Source organism: Canis aureus, chromosome 14 (assembly GCF_053574225.1).
Source record: "Canis aureus isolate CA01 chromosome 14, VMU_Caureus_v.1.0, whole genome shotgun sequence".
NCBI classification, from domain to species: domain Eukaryota; kingdom Metazoa; phylum Chordata; class Mammalia; order Carnivora; family Canidae; genus Canis; species Canis aureus.
Genome location: NC_135624.1, coordinates 4,195,809 through 4,218,225, shown reverse-complemented (window position 1 = coordinate 4,218,225; position 22,417 = coordinate 4,195,809). Strand labels below are relative to the sequence as shown.

General features: G+C 34.6%; 1 protein-coding gene across 18 annotated transcripts in view; it reads right to left on the bottom strand.

Annotated features, from left to right (window-relative positions):
• The window catches only part of VPS13B (vacuolar protein sorting 13 homolog B), a 718,401-nt gene that overhangs the window by 637,188 nt on the left and 58,796 nt on the right, over nt 1-22,417 (bottom strand). For all 18 annotated transcript variants that reach the window (XR_013351405.1, XR_013351406.1, XM_077846720.1 and 15 more), the window contains 5 exons: nt 12,832-13,100; nt 5,641-5,736; nt 5,047-5,169; nt 4,438-4,575; nt 3,314-3,401 (listed from right to left, as the gene is read on the bottom strand). Coding sequence is in view for 16 of the 18 variants with exons in the window: in XM_077846720.1 (XP_077702846.1) it covers nt 3,314-3,401; nt 4,438-4,575; nt 5,047-5,169; nt 5,641-5,736; nt 12,832-13,100 (714 nt within the window). In the remaining 2 variants the exon portion in view is untranslated. The remainder of the gene's footprint in view (nt 1-3,313; nt 3,402-4,437; nt 4,576-5,046; nt 5,170-5,640; nt 5,737-12,831; nt 13,101-22,417) is intronic.

The window sequence follows — 22,417 nt, the reverse complement described above, 5'->3', positions numbered from 1 at the left end:
AAGTTTGCTTGTATATAACATACCTTAGAAGTCTATGTATAAAACTGGTAACTTTAAAGACAAAAGAGTCTGTTTTTGCTTTAGAAAATTAATCCTTAAGTAGAATGTAGGAATCAAAAAATCCTTCTATTTTAGCATTCCCTTACCCCCAGCACTGTCCCAAGACATCTAGATTCAAACAGGCAATGAACCACGATACTTCTCTCTCGTTCTTTTACCAATCCAGTAACTGCACTGTTTCAACTGTAACTCTTTATAGTTCTCTAAGAATTTTCCTGTTGTAGATTACATTTTCAGCTATCTATTATTTTAGGTCCATAACAACATGTGTAATAACTTCCTAAAAATAGACGAGAAAGGCAGTAGTCATAGTAACAAATACCCAGTTATATTAATAAGAAATATTTCAATTTAGGGACACCTGGGTGGCTCAGTGGTTGAGCATCTGCCCTGGGCTTAGGGCGTGATCCCGGAGTCCTGGGATCAAGTCTCACATCAGACTCCCTGCATGGAACCTGCTTCTCCCTCTGCCTGTGTCTCTGCCTCTCTCTCTCTGTCTCTCATGAATAAATAAATAAAAGCTTTTAAAAAAAATATTTCAATTGAGTTTGTAAAACAATGCTTTCAGGCAGCATAACAAAAACAAAATAGTTGTCAGAAGATGCTTATCAATGTCAAGCAGTAGCACAGGAAACTTACTAAACGAATTTTTGTTTATATGCCATTTCACAATGTGGTTAAAGTACTACTACATCATTAATCACAACAAAATATAAGGTGTTTTTTTTTTTTACTGCATTTACTAGGTTTCCTAAATTAGAATACTATCATGAACTTACTTTAAACATGCCAATCAAATCAACTTTCAAAATTTCAGACTTTACTATAAACTTTGTGAAATTATCAATATGCATTTATGTACTTAAATTTATGGCACTTTCTGATAATATGGACTATATAAACAAAAAAATGTCCAGTGACATCAAACCAAGAATTTTATTTTTTTTTAAGCTTTTATTTATTTATTCATGAGAAAGAGAGAGGCAGAGACATATGCAGAGAGAGAAGCAGGCTCCCTGCAGGGAACCTGATGTGAGACTTGATCCCAGGATCCTGGGATCACGATCTGAGCCAAAGGCTGAGGCTTAACCAGTGAGCCATCCAGGTGCCCCCAAACCAAGAATTTTAGTTGAAATATTTCTTTAAAGTATCTGAAATTAACCTGTGAGAATTCAAAATACTTTTCTTAGGTTCATTCTACAATTTCTTTGTTTCAAGTAATCAAAAAAGGAAGAAAAGCTGAACCCAGTAATTATGACTGCAGGCTATAGAATCAGATTAGCACACTAGCAAATATAAACTGCTTCTTTCTTTTAGAAACTGTAGAAGCAGCATATGTACAAAGACAATTTTCAGTGCCTGGTTTCCTTCATTTGAAGGAAAACTACTTGATACTCCAATGTCCTCAGAAGACAGGGAATCCATAACACATTTAAAAGGTTTCATATCCAACCAGAAGACCTACCATCTTACATTTGGTAACTACAATACTGTAACAATTTGTGAAGTTCTTAGTTGCCCTTTCCTATATATAATTGGCTACTGAATATATCTACCTCAATGTCCATATCAAAATATATCTTTTCCTCCAAAATTCTTTCTTGAGATTTCAAGACCAAAATATGATACACAATTTAATTTTTAAATAAAGCAATGCAAAGGCAGTGAGTGAGGGTTTTAAGCACGGAATTAAATCAACCAACCTAAAGGGTAGGCAGCAGAAAGCCAGTAAAAAAAGCTATTAAAATGTAGAGAGGACAGTAGATTAGATGAAAGTGGGAAGAGTGGAGTTTACGAGAAGTGAATGAATTTAAAACAGATTTTGTAGATGAAAAGTGAGTCATGATGATTCCTAGGTATCTGGCTTGAACAGCCCCAAGACAGAAGAACAATTTTCCAAGACAAGAATATTGAAATTAAGAGGAAAGCAGTAGACAGTAATAAGGATTTTAATAATTCCATTTGAACATATTCAGTTTTGAAATATTTGTGAGACATGTAAAGAAGTAAAAACGCCATGTACACACTAGATATTTAATTCTATACTTAAAGAAGTTTGGACTAAAATTATAAATATGTACATCAACAATATAGCGAAGGTACTAAATCCATGGAAAAGAATGAGAGAATTTCAGGAAACAGTATAGGGAAAAGAGTAAACCCAAGGTTTGATCAATGAGAACAGCAACATTTAGAAATCCATTACAAAAAAAAGGAAGCAGAAAATCACTGCTCTTTCCTTCTGTTTTCAACTAACAACACTTGTTATCTTGTTATCATCTTTTAAGATCAACTCCTCTGTGAAGACTCTAACTCTACACATAAAAGTAGTCACTTTCTGGACAGCCCAAGTGGCTCCATAGTTTAGCGCCGCCTTCAGCCCATGGCATGACCCTGGAGACAGGGGACTGAATCCGACATCAGGCTCCCTGCAAGGAGCCTGCTTCTCCTTGCTGCCTGTGTCTCTGCCTCTCTTTCTCTCTGTGTCTCTCATGAGTAAATAAATAAAATCTTTAAAAAAAATAATAAAGTAGTCACTTTCTGACCTAGACCTCTCTTAGCTATCCATTTATACTACTGTTTTTAATGTGCTATATTATAATAATTTATTTAAGTGTACAAACCCTACCTATTAGTTTGAGAAATGCTGTGGTCTTCTTGGCATTCACTATATCTAACTCATCACCTAACACACAGAAATCATTACTATATGAAAAATTAACAAAAAAAAGATAAACCTGTTTCAATATGAAAAAAGATGAGAATAAGTACAATATAGTATATTGAAGAGCACATAAAGTATCAGTTAAATTCTTAAAAGCATCATTTGATTGCTTATAAACACATAAGACTATATATCCACAGTCTCCAGAAGAATTTATTTCCACTCTTCTGCTTGAAACAGTTTTTTAATAAAAGATCTATATAACCTTCAAAATGCTTTTAACACAGAAAAGGAAATGTTTATGCTTTTTGACAACTCAATGCAACATAAAATTTGATGTATCAAAATTTTAATATTTGGTGCATGATAGAACGAAATCTGGTTGGCTATAAAAAATGTCTTCTTAGCTACACAAAGATAAAAATAAGTATCTAAGAAAATTCTAACATAATATAAAACTTATTCCCCTAAGTAACAGAAGGTAAATCTGATGTAACCAATTACAACCAGTCAAGAACCAACTGATTCTGATGAGGCTTTTGTTTCTGTTATCCAAGAAAAAGCAAACACAAAGGAAAGAAACAGTACCTTTGCCAATGATATTCTCCACTGTATACAGGTAATCCATATAAAAAGCCCCAAATCTTTGCATTCCAGCTACCTCAGTGTAGGTCTCCTGCCAACAAAGAAAAGCAAACAGAACACAAATTGTACAGAAGAGACTTCTAAGTTTAAAACCTGATAGGTACTGAGGGGGCACTTGACGGGACGCGCACTGGGTGTTATTCTGTATGTTGGTAAATTGAACACCAATAAAAAATAAATTTATTTTTAAAAAAACCTGATAGGTAAAGAATCAAATATACTCCTTACATAGAATGTGTATCAACTCGAAAAATTACCAAAAAAAAAAAAAAAAAAAAAGGAGAACAGAGGCTATCCAAAAAATTCACTTCTAAGACAGGTAATGTTAACTCTACTACAAACCACACCAAAGGACATCCGTAATTCTACTAGACATTTTGACCACTTTATCAATAATGTCTGGTTAATAACTATATGGAATAGGATAGTATACCCTTGATCTTTATCACCATCGCAAAACTGTCCAATATATATTCTCAAATATAATTAATCCTTATATATTGTTAAATATTCCAGTACTTATATAAAACAACTCAAAAACTAAAGATATACTAAAATATTCAAAATATATGCAAATATGCAGATTAAAATGGAATTCTTTATAAAAGTAAATGTAGTAAAAAGGATTAAGATTTACATTATTTATTCTATTATACTTTTTGATTTTTTATATTTACTCTATAAAACTACATTATTTTACATGAAAAATTCAAACACTAAGACACTTACCTAGTAAAATGTAAAATTCTTCATCTCTTCCCATTTACCCTATATCCAAAAGTAAATGCTAATTAAATGATAATTCTATAAGTTTCCTCCATGACTATTTTAACAGTAGGGAATGGATAAACAAACTAATTGGCTACTTAGTATATATAAGTAGAGACCTTTGTGTACTCTTCAAACTTCTCTAGATGTAGAACCTGGACTAAAATATTCTAAAGGTTTCAATAAACAACCAGCATTCAGAATGTATTACTTAAAATGAAAAATGGCAATCACAAGTATTCACACAAAGTGTCCATCCAGACACAGCTAGAAATTGGCTCAAATATATATTCTCTGACCTTATGATGAGCTGCATCCAAGATAAATTCTGCACGAGTACCATTATTTTCTGGGCTTCGGTAATCAAACAATGAATTTGTAAGGTATGTCAAACCTTTCATATTCAAATTTTCACCACAAATGAAGAAACAGGCTTCCTAAAAATAAATGCAAAATTTTTGAACAGGAGGAAAAATCATTAAACTGTTAAAGAAAATAAAACCTTGGTTTTATAATACCCATTCAGTAGTTAATAGAAATCACTACAACTTTAAGTCCTATAAAAAGACAAGGAATGCTGTCTCCATTTTCACTGCCTATCTTGGCAAAGAACATTTTACAAACCAAAAAGGAACTCCAAGTAGCTGCCATAAACAAGAAAGAAGAAACATTTATGAATTGGAAAGTATTTGGAACTACTGTCCAGGTGTTAAGTGCTACCAACTTTCTAAATTCCCCTGAGCCCTATAATTTCTTACAGGGAAAACAGTGAAGTTCCTCTCTTAAGCCAAAGATATATGTAGTCTAACAGATTTTTTGGTATGGTTAAACACTTCAATAAGCACTTCATTATCCCTGTATTCTATCCATAAAGAGGGGGGCAGAGGTAGGGAGAGAATCTGACTTACAGTTTCACTTCTATTCATATTCTCTTCAAAATCTTTAACACCCATAATTCCTTTAAGGCACAAGGCTCTGCAACCTACAAAACCAATCTGGCAATTGAAGAAAGGTTCTCCCATCATAAGGGCCTATAAGAGGGAAGGAAACATTAGAACTAAAAATTTGAATTTCATAAAAATGTTACAGACTTAAAAACATGTTATAGGCTCCCCTTGTAGAATTTCTGAATTAATAGAAACCTCTTTAGGATTATGGCCTTTCCAAATTTAAAATAAGAAACATCATATTTCTCTCTGTATCCTCAAATCTTTGTATCCTCAATGACTGCCATCTTATGAACATTAATCCACATATACATACAAGCTCATACCAGTTAAATGAAAGACTGAAAGAATTAATGTTTCATATTATAGTAGAATCTATGTTAAAGTCATATTTATTTCAATCAATACTACTGATGACTAAAATAAAAATAAAAAACCATGAATATATTTTAAACATGACACTATGATAAAAGCCTCCATTTATTACATATTAACATATTAACTTTAAGGAACATTCAAAAAGTTTTAAATATATGTTCAATGTTGAATGATTACCTCAACGGTAGTTCCTTCTTGTTCCCAACACAATACTTCTTTGGATTTTACTTTCTGAGGGCTATAATAACTACTCTCAGCTTGCATTTCAGTGAGCTAAGAAACAATATAAGAATATTTAGTAAGTAAAATTAGTAATAGATAGCAATAACCTGTCATTATTATGATGAATTGATGTAAACAGGGTCAACTTTAAGATTCAGGAAATTTAATTATTAAGCAGGAGAACAGGTGCAACAAAAACAGCCGTAACAGATTATCCATGCTATAACGGTTGAAAATGTTAGTCTAAGCTCAAAGAGAGAACTGAAATACCATCTTATTTTTATTTAACTTGTCTTAGCAATATTGCCTAAAAAGGGTAAAAAAAAAAACCTATGTAACTAGAACAGTCTCATATAATGGTTCATATATTCTGCCAAAAATTTACATGTATTTTAACCTCAATTCATTTTATACTCCCTACACATTCAACCAGGGTTAGTTCAATCATTTCCAAAGTTTCTCCCAAATTTTTCATCAAAAAGAAACCTATGAAAAAACACAAATTCAACAAAACTTCATCTAGCTCTATGAGGAAAGTAGGTTCATGGGGATTTACTTTCAAAATATATGTCTCAGACTCATTCAATCATGTAAATACTTAACGAGTGACAGCTAGATAACAAGTACTAATCTAGATGCTGCCAAAACGCCCACCACCCCTACAACATTCGCACGCCTGAAGCTTATAAAACATTACTTGTATGTATCTAGACAAACCTAGATAAATCATATTTAAGAGGTAAATTTTCTAAATGCAATGTGGTATCCTGGTTTGGATCATGTTACAGATAACAACATTATGAAACTCAGTTAAAGTCTGGAATTTAACAGTAATGCATCCATGTTGGCTTCCTACTTTTGACAAATGTACTATGATAGCATAAGATGTTAACAGAGGAACTCAGTAAGTAGTCTATGTGAACTTTCTGTACTTTGCAAGCTTTCTATAAACCTAAAACTATTCCAAAATAAAGTCTTTATTTTCTCAAAGGTATTCTGCCATGTTTACTAATGAGACCCGTCCACACTCTTGTGAAATGGATACATTATTCAAACATTAAGGCAAAATCAAAGATCACATTAAAAAAAAAAAAACAATAACTTCAGTCAAACAGAACTTACTGAACAAAAACGTTATCATTTAAACATAACTTCTTTATACTTAAAATCAACTGATTATTCTCATTTTTTGTAACAAAAATATTGTATATATAAGCCCTCATTTCTTAGATGCTTCTAGAACTGGTATACACACTGTTGTACAATTCTAAAATGCTCAAGTAAAATTCAGCATTTTAGACTTTTTTTTCAGCATTTTAAACTTGATCACCCTTCAGCTGTCTACAATTATTGTAAAGAAAAAGCAATTAATTGATTAAAAGGACTCAAATATTACAAGAAAAATCTTCAACATGATTTTTTTTAATGCTACATTTAATTTGGCATGATTTTTGTTGGATTGATATCAACTGTTCAGAATGCTAATGTAGAAACATGACCTTATTTTCTGACCAAAATATGAACCACAAATTAATTCCATACATTCTTTAAATCCAAGCTGAACAATGAATTCTAATGTTTTCCTCCTAAATTTCAACATATGTCTCTTAGAGAAACCTTAGAAACATAAATGTTCTAAATTTTTTAAAAAGATGTATAATGAGTACTGCCCTAAAAGTCTATAAAAGTTTTGTATATAAACACAAACTACTCTGATTCAATTTAATACAATTCTTCTCATCAATGAAGAGGAATATACCAAAATAATTTCAAATTCAACATAAATATGCAAAAATCACCAGAAAAGATAGAATTTTACTAGCAATCTTTAAATTCCCTCACAAACTTAGATTAAAAACAACTTCTTCTGGATCATCTAAAACAGGCAATATACCATATGATTTAACTCATATGTAGGATCTAAAAAACAAACCAACAAAAAGAAGAATCAGACCGATAAATACAGAGAACAAACTGATGGTTTTAAGGGGGAATGGGCAAAACAGATCAAGAAGAATGGGATATATGTAGGCTTCCATTACAGGAAAATTAATCATGGGAATATAAAAGGCACACCATAGGGAATATAGTCAATGACACTGTAGTAGCATTGTATGTTGACAGATGGTAGTTATACTTGTGGTTAGCTATGTTATAGCTATGTTATAGCTATATACTATGTTGTACACCTGAAATAATGTAACACTGTAGGTCAACTATACTCAAAATTACACCAAGTCATAAGTGTAAGTTCTCAAAGTAAGTAGTTAATTCATGCTGCTGTTACTAAGATAATGTTTATCTTTTATCATTTAAGTCTGAATATACTTACAATTAATAGAATTACAATTATTATTGCCAAAAACATCTGTTAAATGCAGAGATGATCATATCATGAAAAAAATTTTTAATAAATTTAAAACACAAAACTGATATTATATGGAATATATATCTCGACTGTTGGCAACAGTCAAGAGAGAGTGTGTGAGCATGAGCAGAAGGGGCAGAGGGAAAGGGAGAGAAAGAATTTCAAGCAAACTCTACACTGAGCATGGTACCTGATTGGTGTCCATTCCAGGACCCTGAATTTATGACATGAGCCAAAACTAAGAGACGCTCAACCAGCTGCACCACCCAGATGCAGTTTATTATGTTTTAAAGATTTTATTGTTGTTTTGTTTTTTATTTTACAGACTGATACATATTCCTTTCATCCAAGGTGGATCAGGGAATTTCAATTATGAAATTTATAATAAAAATAATTTGTTTCATAGGCAAATTAGAAATAAGTGTAAAATATATGTATTTTTACCATTTTGCCCCAGTCTTTATTATCAAAAAAAATTTTTAATCAATCAAGTTTAACTTTTGCTAAAAACTCATTTCCTACATCTTTTAGGGTTTGTCATTATTAGAAAATACTTAATGATTTTAAATTAGAAAAGTCTTTAAAGACTATTTACTTTAAAATACTTTTAATCCACTATCTGGGGTAGTTATAAATTGTCTCCCTTTATTACTGATTGAAAAAAATTTATTTCAAGTAAACAATCCACGCCAAATTAAAAACACCATGAGAGCAAAAACTTGTTATTTTCTGTGCTACATTTCCAGTATCTAACAAGTTAACTAAATACTACGTCACAGGTTGGACCCATGAGTTTATCTCCTGCAGAAAAATGCCTCCATAATAAACCAACAAGACAAATAAAACTGAAGAATTTATTCAATAAAAGAGGATCTCAAAATTTTGGAAGATGGAAGGCAGAAGAGGAGACAGGCAGAGGATGGATGATTTATTTGATCAACGTATACCAGCAATTTCCAAGAGCTGGAGATACAAGTAGCTGTTTTATTTTTTTTTTTAATGGGATACGCTTTTATTTTTTTTTTAATTTTTTATTTATTTATGATAGTCACAGAGAGAGAAAGAGAGAGAGGCAGAGACACAGGCAGAGGGAGAAGCAGGCTCCATGCACCGGGAGCCCGACGTGGGATTCGATCCCGGGTCTCCAGGACCGCGCCCTGGGCCAAAGGCAGGCGCAAAACCGCTGCGCCACCCAGGGATCCCGTCTGTTTTAAAAATTACTTACTGAAAAAAAAAAAAAAAAAATTACTTACTGAGTTTGGTGTACTACCAAAAAAAAACAAAAAACAAACAAAAAAAACTACCCACCATTTTCTGAAAAGGTTTTCTTTCATCTACTAACGGACATTTGGTTTGTTTCAACTTTTTTAAGGGTTTTGTTTGTTTTTTTAAGTAATCTCTACACTAAATGTGGGGCTCTAACCTACTCCAAGCTGAAGAGTCGCATGCTCTACACCAACTGAGATCCTGACTCCAGGATCGCGCCCTGGGCCAAAGGCAGGCACCAAACCACTGAGCCACCCAGGGATCCCCATATACATCTATTTAAGTACAGTTTAATTCCTCTGAGTATGCACCTATAGTGGAAATGCTAAGTCACTTGATCGTAAGTTTAACATTTCAAGGAACCACCAAACTTTTTTCCACAGTGACTGTGCCACTTTACTTTCCCACCAGTGTTCCCATTTGCTTTTAATCAACTCCAACTAAGATCCCACTACTGTCAAATTACTGCTCTAGTCAAGATCACCAACAATTCCCACAATGCCAAATCTAATAATCCATTCTCACAAATGACCTACTTTGTCAACTTTAAAACGTTTATGGCACTCAGCTTCCAAATAGACACTCTTGGTTTTCTGCCTAACTTATTTTCAGTTTCCCACACTATTTCTGCCTTTTCTTTCCAAATCATTAACATCACAGTACCCCAGAGCTTGGCCCTAGAACCTCTTCTTTCTTTGTATCTATACTGATTCCAATCTTAATAAAATCTTGACTCTCAAATCTTATGCCCAGACCAAACTTCTAATCTGAATTCTAAATTCATTAATCCAACCCAACAGCTCTACTTGAATATATAGTGGGCATCTTAAATTTGTCCAAAACCAAACTCCCGATTCTATCTCAAACCTAATCCTCTTACAGTCTTCCTCATGCCAAAAAATCAGAACTCAATTATTCTAGTTGCTCAAGCACCATCTCTGGATCCTCTTCACTTACATCTCACAATAAAATCAAGAAACACTGTCCTCTTGACCTTCAAAACACATCCAAAATACAGTTACATTTCACCACCTCCCCTGCCTATCATCCTAGTCCAAGCTATCATTATCTTCTGCTTGAAAATTTTTATCCTGTCTGATCTTATTTCTGCTTTCGCCCCCTATAATCTATTCTCAACACAGCAACCAGAGTGATGCCGTTTAAAATATAACTCAGATCATCCTGTAACCACTATGCTATAAATTGTCCAAAAACTTCCCAACCTCTTCAGGACTAATGACAAAGTCCCCAACCTAAAATGACCTAGACAGTTTTACAATTTATGGATCTCTCCCCAACCCCATCACCTCTCTGACCTGATTTTATACTACTTCGATTTTAGCCCACTTTGCTGTGGCTGCACTGGCTTCCTTACTATTCCTTGAACTTTTAGAGTCTTTTGCTATTCTTCGAATATTCTTTCCTACTAATTCACAAAGCTTCCTCTTTCATGAGTCTTTGCTTAAAGATCTCCTTCCCATTAAAGCTTTCCCTGATCACCCAATAGTAAATTGCATAATCCCTTCCTATCTATGGACACCTTCACTATTCCTCTTCTGTATTTGTTCTACATAACCCTTGTTATAAATGGGTATACTATACAGCCTATTCGCTTATAGTGACAATTTATACTTTTTTTTGACAATTTATACTTTAAGAGGCAGGGATATATATGTCATCTGTTCAATGGGTAACCTTAAAGACAAAACAGTGCCTGGCACATAGGAGGCATTAGTATCTACTTGTTGAATGAATTAGATACTGTTTAAGGGCATTACATGTGTGATAACACTATTATAAAAAGCCAAGAGGGGTGCTTGGGTGGCTTAATCAGTTAGGAGTCTGCCTTAGGCTCAAGGAATGATGCCAAGGTCTTGAGACTGAGTCCCACCTCGGACTCTGCTCATCAGGGAGCCTTCTCTATCCCCATGCCACTCCCCCTGCTTATATTCTCTTTCTTTCTGTCAAATAAATAAAATCTTTAAAAATAATAAAAAGTAAAAATAAAAGCTATGAAATAAACACTCAAAATTAACTTTAAGCTATATCTGTCAAATAAGACAATATATGCTCAAAGAACACACACGGGATGCCAAAATAATAAGAATTTTCTATTTCTTAAAATAAAGGGTATTCCTAATTCAAAGGGATACATGCATCCCTATGCTGATTGCACAATTTTACAATAGTCAAATTATGGAAGCAGTTTAAGTGTTCATTGACTGATGAATAGATAAAGAAGATATGGGGTGTGTGTGTGTGTGTGTGTGTGTATACACAACTGAGTATTCAGCCATAAAAAAGAATGAAATCTTGCCGTTTGTAATGACATGAATAAAGCTAGAGGGTATAATGCTAAGTGAAATAAGCCAGTCAGAGATTTCACTCATGTGGATTTTAAGCCACATATAGTGAACAAACAACAAAGGTGAGGGAAGACAGAGAGACAAACCAAAAAAACCAGACTCTTAACTATAGAGAAAAACTGATGGTTTGGGAGGGTGGGGGGATGGGTTAAATAGGTGATAAGGATTAAAGAGTACACTTGTCATGAGCACCAGATGTTGTATGGAAGTGTTCAATCACTATATTGTATACCCGAAACTAATATAACACTGTATGTTATATTGGTTTGTTTTAACTGGAATTAAAAACTTACCATAAAAATATTAAAGTGTTCATTCTACTGTTCTTTAAAAGGAAAATACCTATTATATAATCTCTTTCGACTATATACTTTACATGTTTGTCAAATAAGAAAGGAGTCAAAGCCTGTGAAACACTGCTGAAAAAAACAAGTTAAATGAGGATCTAGAAAAGAAATAGGACTATCTTGTAGAGTGAAAGAGGTGAGGAAAGAGTGAAATTTTATATAAACAGTCCTTTAAAGAAATTTTGTAATGAAAGAAAGCCAGAGATGAAACAGTAACTGGAGGTATATACGAATTCATGGGAGAGATTTTTTAATAGAAATATAAAGAGATCTCTAAATGCCAATTTAAAGATTCAGTGGGAGGAGAAACTGATTTCCAAGAAACTGATTTAAAAAAAAGAGAAGGCTTTAAGAAGATAGAAAAAGATCAAAATTCAGAGTCAGATGAGGGAACATAATTTTATGAAATAAAGACTGCAGGGATCCCTGGGTGGCTCAGCAGTTTAGCGCCTGCCTCTGGCCCAGGGCGTGATCCTGGAGTCCCGGGATCGAGTCCCGAATCAGGCTCCCTGCATGGAGCCTACTTCTCCCTCTGCCTGTGTCTCTGCCTCTCTCTCTCTCTCTCTCTCTCTCTGTGTCTCTCATAAATAAATAAATAAAATCTTAAAAAAAAAAAAGAAAGACCTCTCTCTCTCTGTGTGTCTCTCATAAATAAATAAATAAAATCTAGAAAGAAAGAAAGATAGATTGCTAGACTATCTTACATCTACCAAGTATAAAACAAACTTCAAATCAGATCCTTCCTAGAAATCAAAATTTATACATTAAAGGTAAAATAGACAAGAAAGAGGAAACCTACTTTGAAAGTCACCGTTGCCTTTGTACAATAAAATCCTATAGACACAATAGGATCCCTCAAAGTCTGTGCTTTTTGCTGATGCATGGCTGATGTAGGATCATTCCCAAGGAAGTCTTCCTCGCTATCATCGTAACTCACAATTGCAGGCACGAATGACCAGGCCCACGATACCCATCCCTGTGGCTGTTCATCTTCTTGCTGTGAATATAGCTCTTGGCCTTTGTACTGAGCAGTATACTGCATATCTATTCTTGTTTCATCTTCAGAACCTATCAAAATAAAGTCATTTTAAATAAATCAAGACAATTTAAAATTAAGAATGTAAATTCTGTAACACATCCTTCTTTCCACATATAAATCATACACAAATTATACGATGGCTATTATTATTTGAAACCAATAATTTAGCATTACTACTTTCAAGTTTGTTGGTTTAAGATATTTCATTTATTTGACAGAGAGAGAAAGCACGAGAGCATTCACTCAAGAGAACACATGCAGGGGAAAGTGACAGAGAGGGAGAAGCAGGCTCCCTGCTGAGCAAGGAGCTCCATCTCAGGACCCCAGGATCGTAACCTGAGCCTAAGGCAGACATGAACTCACTGAGCCACCCAGACACCCCACTACTTTCAAGTTTCTACATGTTGTACTATGCTAATCCCCATTCATAGTTCATAATTCATATTATATATGGCATAATTAATCATATAATTTTAAATGTATTAGCTAAATATAAATAATAAATTCATTCTTTAGCATTCCACTAATTAAAAACTTCCTCCTCAAAATAAGGCAAAGTAGTGAAAAACTGACTTTTCTCAGAAACATAGTATTAAACTCTGGTAAACAAACTAGGGGTGGTGGAAGGGGAGGTGGGCGGGGGGGTGGGGGTCACTGGGTGACAGGCACTGAGGTGGGCACTTGACGGGATGAGCACTGGGTATTATTCTATATGTTGGCAAATTGAACACCAATAAAAAATAAATTTATAAAAAAAAGAAAAAAGAAAAAAAAAGAAAAAAGAAACACAGTATCAGAAATATCCAAGAAAAGTTCTTTATTTCCTGATATACCCAATAAAAACATCAAGCACTCCTAGGCAAAATGCACCCCCGCCCCCGCAAAAAAAGAACTATTCCTAAAGGCAGAAGTAAATATTATAATAGAATCATACATACATAAAGCTAAACAAAATAGTATTGTTGGTGACTTATTACTACAAATGTAAATTAGTACCCTTCCTACTCTACATATGAAAAAATTATAGCAAAGAACTTTCACTAAGTTAGAAATTGGCATAGGATCTAGATTTCAACCATTCCAACTCATTCCATTTTTATTTATTTATTTTAAAGATTTTTTTTATTTTTTATGATAGAGGGAGAGAGAGAGAGAGGCAGAGACACAGGCAGAGGGAGAAGCAGGCTCCATGCACCGGGAGCCCAACGTGGGATTCGATCCCGGGTCTCCAGGACTGCGCCCTGGGCCAAAGGCAGGCGCCAAACCGCTGCGCCACCCAGGGATCCCCGGCTCATTCCATTTTTATAAGACAAACTGCATCAAAGCCCTTTAACATTATCCTAACAACACCAACAAAAAACAAGTACCATGGAATGTAGAAAAAAAATTACTTTTTAGGAAATTCATGGTATAAGCAGTCTCCAGCAGATTTCAGCATATCTACTTTTCAGTGATAAAACTATAATATATATACTCCAGTAAGTATCATCTTCATTCAGATCTACTTATAGGATTTCTGCCTAGAACAACTTCGTAACTTTTAAAAACCTTATGACAGGAGACTCTTGGAATATCCTATATGTATAGTTCATGACCATTTACCTTAGTTCATCTGGGAAAGAAATACTAGTATAACCTAGTATCAAGTATCAAGAAACTTTAGCCATTTTACTTCAAAATAAATTATAAAAGTTAAAATCTAGAAAACATTTTATATAATCTTTTTATCTTGCTGTTTAACCATAAACATTTTATCAGTTTCTATTGGGGAATGAATAAAACCTGTTACCAATGCCCCAGGTAAGACTTCAAACTGAACATCAATGAATATCATCTTGGTCATAAAACAAGTCAGGCCACCTCTATCCAGGAAGAAGTGACCAGGCTGACTCTAGAGAGCTGGACTCTTGACATCTGTTGTCTAAATCATTAAAATAGAGGCACCTGGGGGGCTCAGAGATTGAGCATCTGCCTTTGGCTCAGGTTGTGATACCAGGGTCCTGGTATTAAGTCCCACATGGGGCTCCCTGCAGGGAGCCTGCTTCTCCCTCTGCCTATGTCTCTGCCTCTCTCTCTCTATCTCTCTCTCTCTCTCATAAATAAAAATAAACCAGTGAAACAGAAGTACTCACTGCTTGATCTTGTGAAGAAAACAAAAAAATCACTAGCAACCAGCCACTATAATTCATACTTAATTAAAAATTAAGAGGGATTTTGATGAAAGACGCTTCTGAAGTTTCAAATCTCTTGCTCACCTCCCTTGCAGAAAGAAAAATTAGAGCCTTGAAAAGAAAAAAAGCATCTCCCTAATCTGTGGTTAGAACTTCCTAAAATATTCTTTTCCTTCAGAACAGTGCATCTTAACCTGGGACCCTTTGATAGAATTCAGGAACTTCATGAATTTCAATGGAAAAAATAAAGTGTTTAAATGTAGCACTTTTAATTATGAATGTAGCTAACAAACTGCAGTTGCATAGCTTAATTATAAATATAAGTAACAAATCACAGTTGTATCACCATCAACTGTAACGCCTACAAAAATCAGAAAGGCAGTTGTAAAGCTATCTCAAAATACCATTTACACACATTACTACTTTGAAATTATGATAGCTATTAGACTTCTTGCTAATTATCATTATTTAATGTATTGACATAGAAGCACATATTAAAAAAAATACAGGAAATAATGGTTTTCAGACACTAGGTATCAGGCAGTTAAACCAGTGAGTCCTGAGAGATGGGAAACAAAAAAAAAAAAAAAAAAGGTGTATGCTTGCCCCATCTTACGGCCTGGAAGGATTTCTAAGCCAGGGTCAAGAAGGAGAGAATCCAAGCACAGTACTCTCCTAAGAAGAAAGAATAATGAGTCCAGGGGCTACAGTTTGCTGCAAAAGTACCAAACAAGAAAAACCTGTTCAGAGAGAGAGCTCTCCTAGCTGCAGAGGGTCCCTCCCACTCCAGGTCTCAGGTAAGTAATACTCAATTTCATGCAAGGAAACTATTGAGGCCACTAAAAGAACCACCAGAAAAAAAGCCAAGAAAACAACCCTCAAGACTTACACAAAATTGGGACTAGTTTGTGATCTCACCAGAAAGAAAGAAAAAACCTTTCATTCATTAGGCATCAAGAAAGTACTCAAAAGGCTGTGTCACTGGTGAGACAAAACTGGCCTTAAGCTAATGGTGGCTCTTATCCCAACTAAAAAAACATTTAAAGTAAGACAAGTGAATTAAATTATTTCCAAGTAACTTAACTTTTTGCTATATACAAATATATCTGGCACCCAACAAGATAAAACCCACATGTATGGCATCAAATTAAAAATTATCACACATGCTCCCTATCAAAATACCATGGACTTTCTTCAGAGAGTTAGAACAAATTATTTTAAGATTTGTGTGGAATCAGAAAAGACCCCGAATAGCCAGGGGAATTTTAAAAAAGAAAACCATATCTGGGGGCATCACAATGCCAGATTTCAGGTTGTACTACAAAGCTGTGGTCATCAAGACAGGGTGGTACTGGCACAAAAACAGACACATAGATCAGTGGAACAGAATAGAGAACCCAGAAGTGGACCCTGAACTTTATGGTCAACTAATATTCGATAAAGGAGGAAAGACTATCCATTGGAAGAAAGACAGTCTCTTCAATAAATGGTGCTGGGAAAATTGGACATCCACATGCAGAAGAATGAAACTAGACCACTCTCTTTCACCATACACAAAGATAAACTCAAAATGGATGAAAGATCTAAATGTGAGACAAGATTCCATCAAAATCCTAGAAAAGAACACAGGCAACACCCTTTTTGAACTCGGCCACAGTAACTTCTTGCAAGATACATCCACGAAGGCAAAAGAAACAAAAGCAAAAATGAACTATTGGGACTTCATCAAGATAAGAAGCTTTTGCACAGCAAAGGATACAGTCAACAAAACTCAAAGACAACCTGCAGAATGGGAGAAGATATTTGCAAATGACATATCAGATAAAGGGCTAGTTTCCAAGATCTATAAAGAACTTATTAAACTCAACACCAAAGAAACAAACAATCCAATCATGAAATGGGCAAAAGACATGAAGAGAAATCTCACAGAGGAAGACATAGACATGGCCAACATGCATATGAGAAAATGCTCTGCATCACTTGCCATCAGGGAAATACAAATCAAAACCACAATGAGATACCACCTCACACCGGTGAGAATGGGGCAAATTAACAAGGCAGAAAACAACAAATGTTGGAGGGGATGCGGAGAAAAGGGAACCCTCTTACACTGTTGCTGGGAATGTGAACTGGTGCAGCCACTCTGGAAAACTGTGTGGAGGTTCCTCAAAGAGTTAAAAATAGACCTGCCCTACGACCCAGCAATTGCACTATTGGGGATTTACCCCAAAGATACAGATGCAGTGAAACTCCGGGACACCTGCACCCCGATGTTTATAGCAGCAATGGCCACGATAGCCAAACTGTGGAAGGAGCCTCGGTGTCCAACGGAAGATGTGGTTTATGTATACAATGGAATATTACTCAGCTATTAGAAATGACAAATACCCACGATTTGCTTCAACGTGGATGGAACTGGAGGGTATTATGCTGAGTGAAGTAAGTCAGTCGGAGAAGGACAAACATTATATGTTCTCATTCATTTGGGGAATATAAATAATAGTGAAAGGGAATATAAGGGAAGGGAGAAGAAATGTGTGGGCAATATCAGAAAGGGAGACAGAACGTAAAGACTGCTAACTCTGGGAAATGAACTAGGGGTGGTAGAAGGGGAGGAGGGCGGGGGGTGGGAGTGAATGGGTGACGGGCACTGGGGGTTATTCTGTATGTTAGTAAATTGAACACCAATAAAAAATTAAAAAAAAAAAGAAAATTAAAAAAAAAACAAAAAAAAATTATCACACATGCAAAAAAGAAAATATATAAAACACAGATTAGAAAAAAAGTCATACAGAAAGATGACACAGCTTAGTATTTCTAAACACAGACATTGAGACAGCTATATAAATACTTAAAGTATTTAAGAAAGCATAAATGAGAAGAAATATGAAAGATAAATTTTTTAACAATACAAATTCTAAAGATGAAAAACACAGTATCTGAGCTGAAATATAAACTGTGATTAACAGCAGATTAGATACAGAAGATTAGTGAGCCAGAGCAGAAACAGAAATGCTCAATAATCAACAAAATAAAAAGAAAAATAAGAATGAACAGAGTAGCAGAGAGCTCTGGTGAACTTCACACAGCCTAATATTCATGTAATTAGAGTCTCCATAGGAGAGAGAACTGAAAAAGATAATTTAAGAAATAATGCCCATAAATTTTCTAAGTACGCAGGAAAACTACAAACCCACGGACATAAAAACCTTAATGTATTCCAAACACAACATGAAGAAAGGATACCATGGCATACTGAAACCAAGATGCTTAAAACCTTTTGAGAAGAGGTTCATAGACTGTACCAGAGTGGCAAAGGAATCCACAGTACTCACAATAAAAGGATCTATGCTTTAGATAGATGAGAAAACTAATTCTGACTATTCTGCAAGCAAATAGAGTTGTTTTCTTCCTTTTATTTATTTTTTTAAAGATTTTATTTATTTATTCATGATAAGCCTAGAGAGAGAGAGAGAGAGAGAAGTAGAGACACAGGCAGAGGGAGAAGCAAGCTCCATGCCAGGAGCCTGACGCAGGACTCGATCCCAGGACTCCAGGACCGTGCGCTGGGCCAAAGGCAGGCGCTAAACCGCTAAGCCACCAGGGATCCCCCTTTTTCTTCCTTTTATAACATAGAAGAAAAACCTAGTCATTCTTAGACGACAGAATGAAACAATTATAAAACAAAAATTTGAAATCTACATTTAGTCAAAATTTAACACTCTAGACATTAAGGAGGGCACATGATGCAATGAGCACTGGATACTACATAAAACTGATGAATCACTGACCTCTACCTATGAAACCAATAACAAATGTTAATTAACTGAATTTAAATAAAATTAAAAACTAAAATTCTGCTCCAGAAATCTACTCAAAAATGAGTTAGTCAAGTCACAAGCCACAAAAAATATTCCTAAAACAGGTACGTAACAAAGGACTTGAATCAATTACATATTACAAAAATTACAAATCAGTAATGAAAACCAACAAAGGTTTAAAAATAACCAATGTTTAACGCACTCTTCACAACGGTAAATATATATTAATGGCCAATAACCACATGAAAAACTTCAAAATAACTGCCCATCTATGAAATGCAAATTAAAACCACAATGAAATATAACATATCCACCAAAATGGCAAAAAGTTAAAAAAAAAAAAAGATAACACCAAATGCTGGCAAAGATGTGGAACAAGTGGAACTCTCATACAATGTTGTGGGAATGTCAATGGCACACCTGGCACTACCTCAACATACAATTCCACTGTTAGGTATCTACCGAAGAGAAAGCATACCACATGTCTACAAGAGATTTGTAGAAGAATGTCCCAGACACCTTTACTTATAATAGCCAAAACTGGAAACAGCCCAAATACCCATCAACATGAGAATGGCTAAAATAAACTATGGCATATTCATACCATGTATCTAGCAATAATATATGCAACAACACAGATGAATCTCCAAAATATTATACCTTCAGGGCAGTGAAAATACTCTGTATGAAACTCTAATTATGGACATATATCATTACACATTTGCCAAAACCCAGAGAACGTAAAATAGCAAGAGTGAACCATAACGTAAACTATGGACCCTGGGTAACAATGATGTATCAAAGTAGTTGCACAAATTGTAGTACATGTGTTATGTACTACATCCCATGTAGGATGTTGATAACAGGAGGAGGCTATGCATGTTTGATGGTGGGGAGTATATGGGAAACCTCTGTACATACCCTTTGATTTGGCGGTGAACCTTAAAACTGCTCAAAAAAAAAGTCTTAATAATTAAAAGTAAAAAAGAATATTATGCTTAATGAAAGAATCCTTTCACAAGAGTTTATACTGTATGATCTGATTTATATGAAATCCTAGAATCAACAGAACTTTTTCAAATTCAGTCTTTTCCTGAGGGGAAATGGAATGGGGTGTTGAATGATTAGAAAGGGGCAAAAGAGAACTTTTTGGAGATACTGATAACCTGTATCTTGAGGAATGTTCTACATCACACAGGTGTACACACTTCTCAAAGCTCAAATAGTATATTTAAGATTCATGCAGTTCACTTTGCAAATTACACCCTCGAAAAAATAAAAACCATTAATTAACACTAGTTAACAATACGCTTTCGAAGTCAGAAATATTGTTGAACTGAAGAAAGAAGTTAAATGAACAGCTATGTGCTAAAGCAAATTAACAAACATTAAGTGCAGAATCTAGATGATGAGTATATGGGCGTCTACCATATAATACTCTGTTTTTCTATATATTTGAAGTTTGTCATAATAGCATGTTAGAAAAAAAAAAACAGCACCTTCTGGTGCTAGGCTTTCTTCTAGGTGTTAGATACTATTCCTGTTTCAGGAGTTGTCTAACAGGAATTCACTCTCCAGTGTGAAATAAAGGTATATCACACATAGATTTATTAATGTTATTTCCCTAAGCTTTTAAGGTGATAATAGTTTTTAATAAGCTATAATTTAAATATAAAATTTCACCTTTGGAAGTGTACAATTCAGTGTTTTTAGTATAATCACAAAGTTGTACAACCATCATTACCATCCAATTTTAGAACATTTTCATCATTCTAAAAATAACACCTTTACCCATAAGCAATCACTCCCCATTTTCTTTGTCCCCACAGGCCTGGTTACTAATCTACTTTATGCTTCCATGGAATTGGCTAATATGGAATATAAATAGAATCATACAATGTGTCCATTTCGGACTGGCTGCTTTCACTTAAGGTATTTTGAAAGTTTATCATGTTGCAGCATGTATTAGTTTTTCATTCTTTTGTATGACTGAATAATATTCTAGTGTGTATGTGTGTGTGTGATTGTGAGAGATATGGATATCTCTCACAATCATTTATCCATTCATCAGTGGATGGACATTTGAGTTGTTTTACTTTTTGATTTTCATAAATAATGCTGCCATTAACATCCAAATGTGAGTTTTTATATAAACATAGGTTACAAATTTTTTTTAAGACTTTATTTATTTATTCATGAGAGACACAGAGAAAGGCAGAGATCACAGGCAGAGGGAGAAGCAGGCTCCACACGGGGAGCCCGATGTGGGACTCCATCCTGGGACTCCAGGATCACACCCTGGTTTAGCAGGCGCTAAACCACTGAGCCACCCAGGGATCCCCTAGGTTATCAATTCTTTTGCATATATATCTAGAAGTGGAATTGCTGGGTCATAGGTAACTCTTTGTTCAACTTTTTAAGAAACTAGATTGTTTTCCAAAGCAGCTATTCCATTTTACATTCCCACTATCAACACAAGGGTTACAACTTCTCTACAATCTTGCCAACACTTGTGATTATGTGTCTTTTTATTATAGTCCTGCCAGTAGCCTTGAAATGTCTCACTGTGGTTTTGATTTGCATTCCCTATCATGACTAAAGATGTCAAGCACCTTTTCATCTGCCTGTTGGGCATTTGCATACCTTTTTTGCACAAATGTCTGTTCTGGCCTTTTCCTCATTTTTTTTTTTTTAAAGTTGGGCTACTTGTTCCTAAGTTTTAGTATTTTTTTTTCAAGACTTTATTGATTTGAGAGAGAGAAAAAAAAAAAAAAAAAAAAACACAAGCAGAGGGAGGAGAAGCAGGCTTCCTGTTGAGCAAGGAGCTTGATCCCAGGACCCCAGGATCATGACCTGAGCCAAAGGCAAAAGCTTAGCTTCTGAGCCACTCAGGCACCCTTTAGCATTTTCCTTTCTAAAGGCTCTAACTATGGAAATTCATTATTCCTCCAAATTTTTCCTATGTCTCAAAGCCAAGTCAAAGTCAATCATTCTTTTCATCATCTTCCTTCTTCAGATCATTTAAACCTCTATTTAATCAAACATTCTATCCTTCTACCACACCATAGTAAACTATCACAGGTCTATCTGTTCTACTGTACCTTAAGATTTTAAGGGAAAAGAACACATCTTTTTATCTGTGTTTTCCCACATTACCAATATTCAGTACATTCAGGAGACTTTAGTAAAAGTATAATGAACTCAATAACTGAAGTCAACTCACCAGTATCCTTCAATGAAATATATACTACATTAATAATGTTCCCATTAATTAACTAGGTATCTTCCAATGAAGCATATAGTCAATTAAACATAACTATAGTTGTTAAATACATATAATTAATATATCTAACT